This window comes from Gymnoscopelus microlampas (assembly GCF_963454915.1).
Source record: "Gymnoscopelus microlampas genome assembly, chromosome: 12".
NCBI lineage: Eukaryota > Metazoa > Chordata > Actinopteri > Myctophiformes > Myctophidae > Gymnoscopelus > Gymnoscopelus microlampas.
In genome coordinates this window covers 19087882-19100659 of record NC_139949.1, presented here as the reverse complement: position 1 = coordinate 19100659, position 12778 = coordinate 19087882, and the positions used below count along the sequence as shown (strand labels likewise).

Below are 12778 nucleotides of genomic sequence, written 5' to 3'. Positions count from 1 at the left end.
CAGTACAAAAGTAAGTAATTAAGTACAACAGAGAAAGAACAACAGAAACACAATTCAAAAGTTCCAATCTACAGAGAACAACGCTTTGTGTGCAGAAAGTTTCGACACAGTGGTTCTGTTAGTGGGGATTAGAAGTTTCCTAACCCAGCAAATGCAGCCTTTAGAGGACTGTAGAGGAAGAGAAGCACCAGAACAATTTAGTCAAACTGTGCACACACACACACACACACACACACACACACACACACACACACACACACACACACACACACACACACACCGTTCTAGCTTACACACCCTGACAAATGGAGCTGTAATAAACCAGTATATTTTACACATCTTTAATACTGCAGAATATAAAACACTTTCAAAAACACTACATCAATCAGACATGCCTGCGTGTGCATCCAAGCGTGCATGCGCACAAACGTGCATGTGCAAGTGTTGAGGTGTGTGTGTGTGCGTGTGCGTGTGCGTGTGCGTGTGCGTGTGCGTGTGTGTGTGTGTACAGTACAGTGTTTGTGAAGAAATTCATTTTCCAGCAATAGAGCCAGTCAAGCATGCTGTAGCTCTGAATCAGGTTAACTGGAATGACATAATGGTTGATACCTGTGTGGTGGGTTAAAGGACAACTTTGGTTTTTTACAACCAATGTTTATGTTTTAGATTGTAATTAAAGTAAATAAAAGATGAGTGTTAAAAAAATTAAATTTACTGCTTTCTATAGTTTTAGCAATTTTCACAATCTTTTTTACAGTGTTTTCACAGTGGGCGGGGGCATTCTGTCCGGTGGCTAAATATGTATTTTTTTAACACAATAACCCGGCGTTTTCTTTATTATTATTTACAGTAGCTCTTCTAGCCCCCAATAACTCACATCTGGCCATCTCAGACAGCCGGACCTTTTTTATTGTGTAAAAAAGGCATATTTAGCCACCGGACAGAATGCCCCCACCCACTGTAAAAAATATCGCAAAAAATGCTAAAACTATAGAAAGCAGTAAATGAAAAAAAAATTACACTCATCATTTATTTACTTTAATTACAAGCTAAAATATAAACCTTGGTTGTAAAAAACCAAAGTTGTCCTTTAAGTGCTGTGTGGTGGGCTATGGGCTGGGTGCTAAGCTATGGGCTTTATGGTAGGTTAAGGGCTGGGTGGTGGGCTATAGGCTGCATGGTGGGCTATGGGCTGGGTGCTAAGCTATGGGCTATATGGTAGGTTAAGGGCTGGGTGGTGGGCTATGGTCTGGGTGGTGGGCTATGGGCTGGGTGCTAAGCTATGGGCTATATGGTAGGTTAAGGGCTGGGTGGTGGGCTGTGGTCTGGGTGGTGGGCTATTGGCTGTGTGCTAGGCTATGGGCTGGGTGGTGGGCTATGGGCTGGGTGGTGGTCTATTGGCTGTGTGCTAGGCTATGGGCTGGGTGGTGGGCTAATGGCTGTGTGCTAGGCTATGGGCTGGGTAGTGGTCTATTGGCTGTGTGCTATGCTATGGGCTGGGTAGTGGTCTATTGGCTGTGTGCTATGCTATGGGCTGGGTAGTGGTCTATTGGCTGTGTGCTATGCTATGGGCTGGGTAGTGGTCTATTGGCTGGGTGCTAGGCTAGGCTGGGTGGTGGGATAAGGCAGTGGTTTTCAAACATGTTGTGCCCAAGGCACCAATGACCAAAAAAGACCAAAGGGCAAGTCAAAATTTAAAAGCACACCTGCATTCATATATGTGCAAAATAGCCTCTATAACGTGTTATCTTTATTTATCAATGCCAAATAAAAAGTATACAAATAATACTAATTGTTTTGGGAAATAACACAATGTAATGATATGGTAACTTTTTGTATAGTTGCTTATATTGCAATAATAATACTGTACATCTCAAGGCACCTGGACTTTGGCACATGGTTTGGGAACCCTGAACTAAGGGCTGGCGGTGCAACACTGCTAATGTTGTTTTGGAAACAGTGACAGCTCATTGTAAATATAATTGCAGTACTGCTGCTTTATGTATTCAATATAGTGTGCAAGGGGGCTCAGGGGTTGAGCCAGTGTACAGTATACACAGTAACACCCTCCGTTAATTTCACCCCAAGAGTGTACTAATGGAACCAAATGGTCCACCGGATTGTTAATTTAACCCTGTTGGGTGTTAAATTAACAAAAGGAAGTTGCGAGATTTGTATGCGTATGAGTGTATAATATATACAGCATGTGTGCGTGTGCGTGTGCGCGCGCGTGCGTGCGTGCGTACGTGCGTGTGTGTGTGTGTGTGCGTGTGCATGGTGTGTCCCATGCCGCTGGGGGGCTGACTGTCTGATCAATAGAGAGTGAATTCATCTGGAGACATGGAGGAGCAGTTTTGCCATCGAGCCGAAGTCAAACTTGGACAGAACGAGATTGCCTGACCCCTTCTCTCGCTGGACGTGCAGGGGCCACATCGGTTTGTCATCCATAATCTGCCTCCTCCTCATCCTGTACTCACTTTCCCTCTGACCACCTCTTCTCCTCAGTTTCCTCCTCCTCCTATCTCCCCACTCAGGTCCGCCGCAGCTAGCTATAGCTCTGCGGTTACAGTTCAGCGCAGAGGACGGCATAAATGAATAGCGAAATGAGGGACTCGGGAGAGAGAGAGAGAGAACGCCGAGCGCTTCGGCCGGGCCATTATAGACCTTCCTCGCCTATAGCGACGCCTTTTGACAGCAGGATAAGGAGTGAAGAGAAGGGTGGGGGGGGGGGGGGGGGTGGTGGTGGTGTGGGGGGGCCCCCGCCACGTCCCTCCTTGCCGGCGCGTACAAATTGAAGGGGAAATAATATGCGGCGTGTCAAAATGCAATCTCACCCCGTTTACACCAACGCTTTAAGCCTTCCGTTGACACCACTGTCTTGCCCAGAGAAGCAGAGAATTAAAAAGAAGGAGAAAAAGGGGGTAACGGAGGTGGAGCTGGGGGGGGTGTGGGAGTTTGGGGGGAGGGGGGGGGGGGGGGTGGTGGGTGGAGAAGAAAAAAGGACACCATATGAAAGAAGTCAGCGGACGGAGAGAGAGGGAAATTAATATGAGAAGCGAAAAAGAGCGAGAGCAGCTGGTAATAGGGGTATAAAGAGAGTAATCTCTGGCTGGGGCAATAACATTTAGCTGTGGAATGATGTGTGGATGGCACAGTAGGATACGCACACGCACGCACGCGCGCACACGCGCACACGCACACACACACTCCGAACAGATTCACATATGAAATACGCAAATATTTGCACTAATGCATAATACACACATGTACAGTATACACACACAGATTCATACAGTATATGAAATAAAACCACACATACACACACGCACACATACTTTGTGAATGTTTATTACGCACACACACCCCCACACACACCCCCCCCACACACATACACACACACACACACACACACACACACACACACACACACACACACACACACACACACACACGCACACACACACACACACACACACACACACACACACACACACGCTATGCAAACAGTACAGGCTAGATGTGGATTTAAGTAGACCGGTGCCAGTTGGGTACCAGTCAAGTAGGGAACAGAGCAAATAGGGAATGTCAGAGTACCCACTGTAACCGTCTGCCTGTCTGTGTCCCTTTTGTAGCCATACGGACAAGACGATGTGCAGTTGTTAACATCTGTGGAGAATACATGGTAAATGGTGCTTTATATAGCGCCTTCATCCAACACACACATTCATACAACGATGGCGAAGGAAACCATGCAAGGCACCAACATGCTCATCGAAGCAATTAGGGGTTCAGTGTCTTGCTCAAGGACACCTCGACACCAACTCTGGGTTCACAGCATTTGGAATTTGCCAAATCAAGCTTAGGCTGGGGTTGCCATGCCAATCAATTGGCTCATTTGGGCCACGCCTTTAGCCTTTTGTACAATGGCGGTATCAGTCGGTTGTTCAGACCGACTCAACGCCGGGCACGACACTCTGACTCTTGGGTCGTCTGCGACACGTGTGCCAAATTTGAAGTCGAACGGTCGGTCGAACGGTTCTCGAGATACGTGAACTAAAGACGTACACAGATTCCGTGCATTTATTGTAAGATTGGTCACCTCTTGCTCTGTAAATGAATAGTCCCATTGTACACGCTACCACTTATATTACAGAGGCAGAAACGTGACACACAGCTTGGCTGATCCGTGAAGCTGATGTGTTGGGTTCATCAGTGAGGGAAGCCGATGCCCATGGACACAGACAGACAGGCCCGCAGGTAGACAGACTACAGACATTCCTGGATTTTCGGTTCTGGACAACCGTCCGTCCGACCAAATTCACACTTGGCTCAAACCATCGCCAGGTCATCGATGACAAGTTATAAGTCGAATCGTTCGGACGGTGCCCGAGTTATGCCCGGGACACACACACACACACACACACACACACACACACACACACACACACACACACACACACACACACACACACACACACACACACACACACACACACACACACACACACACACACACACGCACACACACACACACACACACACACACACAGGTTTCTGGAATGTATAGATAGATAGATGTGAATTATTTTATGTGTGGGAACTCAGAGAGGAGGTGGGAAAACAGTTAAAGATTCCCATGATAGCCCACTGATGACGATCAATGTTTGCCTGGAGCAAAGTCACCTGGATATCAGAGAGAGATCCTGCCTTTAGCTGCACCACACTTCACCTTTCCTGTTGTCTGCTCATTCACCTCTTTCACAGCATAACCCTCAGTTAATTTAACCTCGAGAGAGTACAAATATAACCATGTGCACAAATGTAATCCAATTGGCTACATTTGTACAAATGGATACCGGTACATTAACACAAAGGATTTTACAGTAAGTGGAATTTGACATCTCCAGGTTGACAGTACGATAGTGTATAGATATTTGTGTGGAGTGGCGCGCGCGTGCGAGTGTGTGTGTGTGTGTGTGTGTGTGTGTGTGTGTGTGTGTGTGTGTGTGTGTGTGTGTGTGTGTGTGTGTGTGTGTGTGTGTGTGTGTGTGTGTGTGTGTGTGTGTGTGTGTGTGTGTGTGTGTGCGCGTGTGAGTCTGCGTGTGAGTCTGCGTGTAGGTGGGGTCTCACTCAAGGACATAATGTTTGTGGTCCAGGCAGGTGTTGTCCTTGTATTTGTGTGATACTGTGTCATTATAAAGTCTCTCTGTGCACCACCACCCCCCCCCACCCCCTTCAGTGGTCACATTTTTGTTTCTGCATGAATTTGCATATGACTACTGTACGTGAGCAGTTTGTTCAACAAACATGTACAAATATCACACGCACGCACGCACGCACGCACGCACGCACGCACGCACGCACACACACACACACACACACACACACACACACACACACACACACACACACACACACACACACACACACACACACACACACACACACACACACACACACACACACACACACACACACACACACACACACACACACACGGCTCCGTTGGGACACTGGCAGTGTTAACGTGGCCTGAGGCAGCAGGATTGCTGCTTAATAACCCCGCCTGGGGCCTCAACCTGACAAAAACACACTAAGGCATGTGCACAGAGTGCACATGTAGTTACACACATCCATTACAACACATACAGGTACAGCATATTAGGCACAGACATAGACACACGCTCAAAACGGAGCTCTAAACGCACAGGGTTACAAACTGTCTCTGTGGTTACAGCAAAATCCTCAGTGCTAATTTAACTTGGTGCACGCACACGCATACACACACACTTCTCTCTATCTCTCTCTCTTTTCTGTACACTCTCAAGTGTTACATTAACGCTCAGGAGTTCCAGCTAGAAACCAAACATTGACCTCAGAGCATTGCATTTTACATCCTATGAACATGGTCAATATAATCATATCTTATGTTAGGTCTATTGAAAAGTAAGAGAAAAGAGAGAGAACACCATTTAACCCATTTAGACAGAGAAAGAATTTGTGTAATTTTTATATTTCTTTGGCTATTCAGAAATAAAAATGTAGATCTGCTATTTTTTTTTGGTGCAAATCTTTGAATATATATATTTTTAAAGCAAACATTTGTAACTCAAATCTTTGCCTCTGGGGATTCTACAAATGTCTTCTAAATACTAACAGATTTTTTGTTAATGTATTTGGCCGTGGACCCCCATCTCAAAATAGTTTTGTTCCAGGGACCCCAGAAGTTATAACAGAGTGTTAAAAATATATATATGTTCAAAGATTTGCCACAAAAAAAAATATCACTATTTAAAAAAAATAGCAGATCTACAAGTTCATAGCTTGTACATCTGCTATTTTTGAATAGCCAAATACATCTTAAAATGACACACGCGTTCCCGGTCTTAAAGGGTTAAAGGCCTCGTCATTTTTGTCAACTGCAAGCTAATTCACCCTGGATATAGCCAGTCTGCTCACAATTATTTGTCCCGTTTCGGCACATTGTGAGCCTATAGATCTGGTATTTCCGCCTAACGTTTGCCCCAGAATAGGGACCCTACGGTTCATGTGGTATAAGAGCCTTGGTCAAAGGCACCTTACTGACAGTGGCTATACTGAGGGAGAGGATACCATGTCTCCCATGATCCTAGCAGTCAGTTGGGGAACTTGTGGGGCTGTTGGGGCCTTTTACTCCCTATAGCCTGCTTCGCTTTTCGCAAACAACTGTGACAGGTTGGTTGGGGCTGCCTGTTCGCCAGGGAGCGGAACTGGGGAGGATAGTGTGTTCTTCTGCATGCGTTATGCACTCCCGGTGAAGCTCCTGGCTGTCAGGTATAAGGAAGTGGGCTGGTGACTCCATGTGTATCGGAGGAGACATGTGGTTGTCTATACGCCCTCCCCAAGACCAAACGGTAGGCCTTGGCAGTGACAGGGACTATACACATGGGGGGAATTGGCAATGACTGCATTGGGGGGGAAATGAAAACAACGACTAAAAACAGCTGGTCGATGTTTAGGGGGTTGTTACAGTATGTAAGCGATGATTATGTTATTGCCTTTAATTGCACATCACCATCCACTTAAAATACAGTGAGGAACTATTTAGCAGACACTAGCTTCACTCTTTCTCTCCGTTTGTCTTTCTCTCTCCCCTTTCACCCACACCTCCACATACACACAGGTACATACAGGGGCATACACACACAAATACAGTACACACACATAATAAAAGCTTTCAACGAGCTGTAATAATTTCTTCGGCCAATGCATTAAACGACTGGTCTGTTCCCATGGAAACATTAATTTGCAGATAATCTCCAGGAATATATACGTGTTAATTTGAGAATTGTGTGGTTGAATTCTTGCACCCCTATTGTGTGTTCGTCTGTGTGTGTGTGTGTGTGTGTGTGTGTGTGTGTGTGTGTGTGTGTGTGTGTGTGTGTGTGTGTGTGTGTGTGTGTGTGTGTGTGTGTGTGTGTGTGTGGTGTGGTGTGTGGTGTGCGTGTGCGTGTGCGTGTGTGTGTGTGTGTGCATATGCTGGTGTTGGCAAGCATGGTATATGTTTGCATTTGCCCGAAAGTGTCTACACTATTTGAGAATTGTGTGGTTGAATTCTTGCACCCCTATTGTGTGTTCGTCTGTGTGTGTTTGTGTGTTGTGTGTTGTGTGTTGTGTGTTGTGTGTGTGTGTGTGTGTGTGTGTGTGTGTGTGTGTGTGTGTGTGTGTGTGTGTGTGTGTGTGTGTGTGTGTGTGTGCGTGCGTGCGTGCGTGCGTGCATGCGTGCATGTGTACTGTATGCGTGGGCGCTTACTGAAATCCCCAGTCAGGTACAAGGCCTGTGCTCCTGGGATCCATTCTCTAAACATCAGGCCGTTGTTGGGCTGCCTCTGGACACCATAATAATGGAAGCCCTTGGTAAAGTCATCCATACTGCCTTCAGACTGCACCAACCTTGCCAGCTGAACATGGAACAGCTTATACCTAGGAGGGAGGGAGGGAGGGGGAGAGAGAGAGAGAGAGAGGTTGTCAGGCAGATAGAGATGGAGGCATACAGAAATAGGAAATAATTACACCATCATCCCATGATATTCAGAATGTCAGAATCCATTATGACTTTAATGGTAGCAGCATCTAGGCTGCTATCATAAGAGGAACGAACAGTGCTAAGTGGGTCCACTCGGCCAGCTGGGCCTATATAGACGGAATTCATTTCCGTGACCCCCAGAAGGCATCAGGATGGTTCTGGGGACGGATCATCTGCCAAAGCTTTATTCTAAGTAAAGGGAAAAATACCAACTATTATTACAAGGAAATAAGACAATTCCAGCACAAATTGTAAACACATGTGACCTGCTCCACCCACATCAGGCTAATGCCACTGAGTACACATGGAAGTCACTGAACGCTGTCAGAGAAAGGGGGCTCTTAGCTGTATAATTGTACCAGTGGTATCTTTGTAATCTAAATTTATAAGGTAATTCAAAATCATCTGTCAGCCAATCATCAGCCATCAGCCATACAGGTAATTATTTTTTGGTTCTGATGGTTGAGGTGGTGCTGGACATAATACAGAGCTCTCCAAAATGATGGACACATTTTAATGAACAATATGAAGAATTCCATATTGAGATACGAAAAAAAAAGAAAGAAACCAATTTTAATTAGCTCAACTGGGCTCTATTCTCCACCTCCCCTTTAATCTTCACTTAGCATAGCAGGGGATCCCAAACTTTTCCATGGCAAGGACCTCCAAATAGCCATAGCCACCGGCTGCAGCCCCCCTTGATTGTGAAATGGCTTAACCACCAACAAAAGAAAAAAAAGCCAATCCACATCATCTGCTATTTTTTTTTTCTTATCATTTTTATCCCACGATTTTTTAACCCATATTTTTTCACCCAGTGCCAATTGCCTATGTAATCCTGGGCGCTACTCTCCCTCTGCCAGCATCATCCTCTGCTATTTTAAGCCATTTTTGTGTGTGTGTGTGTGTGTGTGTGTGTGTGTGTGTGTGTGTGTGTGTGTGTGTGTGTGTGTGTGTGTGTGTGTGTGTGTGTGTGTGTGTGTGTGTGTGTGTGTGTGTGTGTGTGTGTGTGTGTGTGTGTGTGTGTGTGTGTGTTTATTACAGTGCATACAGGCCTGCATGACATGAAATAAACACATGGTTGAATTGTGCAGTGTAACAACTTGAAACACTGTTTGGGTGCTGCCTGGCAGAAGAAAATGGCCATTACAGTTCCAGACAGACAGACAGACAGACAGACAGACAGACAGACAGACAGACAGACAGATGCCCTGTGGGGCAGTCAGACTCCGCTCACTGCTCCCGAGGAGAGCTGGGGAGAGAACTGCACTTCTGCCCGTCTTTAATAAATTATGAAAACGTTAGACAAACTTATTCTAACCCTCCAAAATCCAGAGTCACATAAAACGGCAGGGTAGTTGGAGGCAAAGGCGTATTTCTGTATGAGTGAGTGAGTGAGTGAGTGAGTGAGTGAATACAAATATACAAATAATATAATACAAATAATACAAACGCCCTTTAAGGCGTTTGTATTATTAGAGATTGTAGAGTATTTTGTTAAGGTTGCACAAATGCATTGGTCAAATGCCAAAATCAGTGGTAAAATTTAAGTAGATACTGTACTTGCACTCAAAAACATGAAACATTGTTTTCCACTGAGCGATGCAAAGAGGAGGTTTCAAACAATAAAGTACAGGACGAGCAATGTTCCATATAGGAAAACATCTCTAAACTTATTTTAACCCTCCAAAATCCAGAGTCACATAAAACGGCAGGGTAGTTGGAGGCAATGGTGTATTTTCTGTCATATGGTCAGAGTGACTGACCATATGAATGCAGCCTGAAAATATTACCGATTAGTGATAACATTTTACATATTATATGAGAGTTTGAACCACTTAAATATACCTGGTTGACCGGGGTCCCCAAGTGCTCTATACTTGTTTACCTTCTTTTTTCCTTCTACACCAAATCTCATCACCGAAAATATCAACAACCTCACAGGCTGTGAAAGTTGCAAGCTCACAACCTTCACAACTTGAGTGAGTTGAGTTTGGTGATAGGCTATTTCCGTTGAAGAGATTTGGTGTAGAGGGAGAAAGGAGGGAACAAAATACAGACCCCTGGGGGACCCGGGTCAACTGAAGTAGGGTTTAGGTGGTTAACTCTAACAGTACGCTTTAACAGCGGGCGACTCTCGGGCGATGCCGGGCGACATCGTCCAAAAGATAAAGAAAATCCATCTTTCATCGCCCCCCCGCCCACTTCGCCCGATCGCCGGCTCTCATAGACTTTCTTTATCTTTTGGACGATGTCGCCCGCGATCGCCCGAGAGTCGCCCGCTGTTAAAACACACCGTAAGACAGATATCAAACATAAAAGGTTCACACAGATTATGTGGTGAAGTCCAAAGCTAGGCCAGGAGTGTGAGGTCTGAGAAGCCAGAAGAGAGACAGAGAGAGACAAAGAGACAGGGAGATGGACCCTGGCAATTGTATGCCCTCACTTCTAGTAGGCCATGTACACGTTCATTATCCATCTGTCATCCAACAGCATTAATTATATCATCCTATTTATAGATCCGTACAGACCGCACCGCAAGGACGCACATGGGATTCTATGTGGATACATTACGTACTTGTAAAAACAATGTCACTCATCACTGTCGCCATCACCGATGTAGTGACTGTATATAATACATATCCATGGTAACAGCGAGCCCTTCGCATTCCATCGCTGTCTCACTTCGCAACTTTTCATAAGACATGTCCAGTCGTCGGCAAGGTTCAGAAATTCACTAAATCACTCCCACGGCAAAGTGTTATTCCTTCCTTCTTTTTTTATTTTGTTTTAAATTCTCCATTAAGTTTCTCTGTCGCTATAGCTGTGTTACTGTGTTTTGTTTGGTGGAAGGACCCCTTGCAAGCAAATGCACGTGTAGTAGGCGGCTAATTTGTGCCTGATGGAAAATGACGTATTATTAAAATACTACAAACCCATGCACGCCGAGATTTTGTGCTTTTTAAAAGCTATAATAGGCCTATAGATAGATGTCATTAATTTATTTGCCGCATTATTTCACCCGCGGTTTATCCAATATTAATTAATAATTATATTTGATTTGCGTTATACTTACAGCAAAGTGCCGTAAGGCATCCAGTGTGGCAGAAACTACATGAAGAAGGATAGAAGGATAGAGTGGTACGCTATAGAGGCAAACTATGGCCCAAACAACAAATACAAATGTACTGAACAATGAGAAGTACACAATGCAAAGGCTAGGTGGTTTGCTAGAACATACTGTAGCTGCAACAAAGCAGAGAAAACGATATAATATACCATAATAATATTAATATACCAAACCCCTCCCCGACCCTTTAAGGCGTTTGTATTATTAGAGATTGCAAAGTGTTTTGTTCAAATGCCAATATAAGTGTTAAAATTTAAGTAGATACTGTACTTGCACTTAAAAACATGAAACATTGTTTTCCACTGAACTCTACAACGAGGTTTCAAACAATAAACAATAAATAATACAGGACGAGCATTGTTCCATATAGGAAAACATCTCTAAGCCTAAATATTTCATAACATTGACATGTTTCCTCAACATGAACATATATATTCTTGTCCTTTTTGTGAGTTTTAAATACATTCTATCAGAACATTTTTATCCCCTTTCTTTTCTCATGTGATAGAAGATCAAACACGCACAAAGGCGCGGGTGAAATTGTGAATTGATTAAAAATGAGACACAGCACAGAGAGAGAGAGAGAGAGCGAAAGTAGTAGTACTGTAAATGTACAGTACTTAATACTCTCTCTTACTGTCTAATGCCTGCCAAGATGACATTAAAGATGGTGTTCACCCACTAAAAAAACCACACACTATTCAGTCAAGCACAATTGCACAAGCACAGACGATCACGCTGTCGCAAGGACACATACTGTATGCATGTGCATATGGTATATGCACACCCTCACAGAGTCTACAGTGTTCTGAACATGATCCGGGGGGGGGGGGTTTATGAGAGGGTAGAAAGATGTGGAAGATGAGGCACACTTGAAGAGTACAAAAGAGTTGCGCAGACAATCCCATGATACAGTGAGAGAGCCCAAGGCTGCACTTGCTTTCATTTCAAATACAAAGGGAGAAGACGGCAGAAAAAAGTTGAGCAAACTTTGGTGGAAGCTTAAGGCAAAAGAAAAGAAAGTGGTTAGAAAAAAAACACACACCACGTAATTTACGAGCTACTTTTCACGGGAGGATAGACAGATTTTTTTTGTTTTATCTCGACACCATAGCCAGAGCAAATCAAATGCAAATGTAATTTTGAGTTCTTCGAAAAGCGAGCACAGGTTTGCTGCGTGGCTGTCAGCTGTGATACCTTATTAATACTTGGTTGTGCGCAGTGTCACACACCAAAAATAGCAGCTCTACAAGCTCACGCTGATTGATTGAATACTTTATTAGTCAGAAATGTCAACAGCACGAGGTACAGTCAGACATTAAGGCTAAAAGGATAACACAAAAAATCCCCTTGTTTCCATTGTAGTCTTATATATTCAATTCATCAACATAGCATAAAAATAACAACAATACATATCATCAACAAATATAAAACACTATATGTACAAAGGAGAAAAGGGAAAACATGTCACCTCCTTTCTGTGGGAAAATGTAGTTTACCTCCCCTTGTGGTCTCCTGAAACATGGATTTTCAGGCCTGTTTTGAAAGAAGCCAGTGATCCAAATGTTTTAAGGGATGGTGTC

The 12778-nt window shown here is 44.3% G+C and overlaps 1 protein-coding gene across 1 annotated transcript in view; it reads right to left on the bottom strand.

Moving 5' to 3' along the window:
• gbe1a (glucan (1,4-alpha-), branching enzyme 1a) overlaps window positions 1-12778 on the bottom strand; it is a 158866-nt gene that overhangs the window by 118878 nt on the left and 27210 nt on the right. Inside the window, exon 2 of the mRNA XM_084074745.1 lies at window positions 7793-7962. Coding sequence (XP_083930871.1) covers window positions 7793-7962 — 170 coding nt within the window. The remainder of the gene's footprint in view (window positions 1-7792; window positions 7963-12778) is intronic.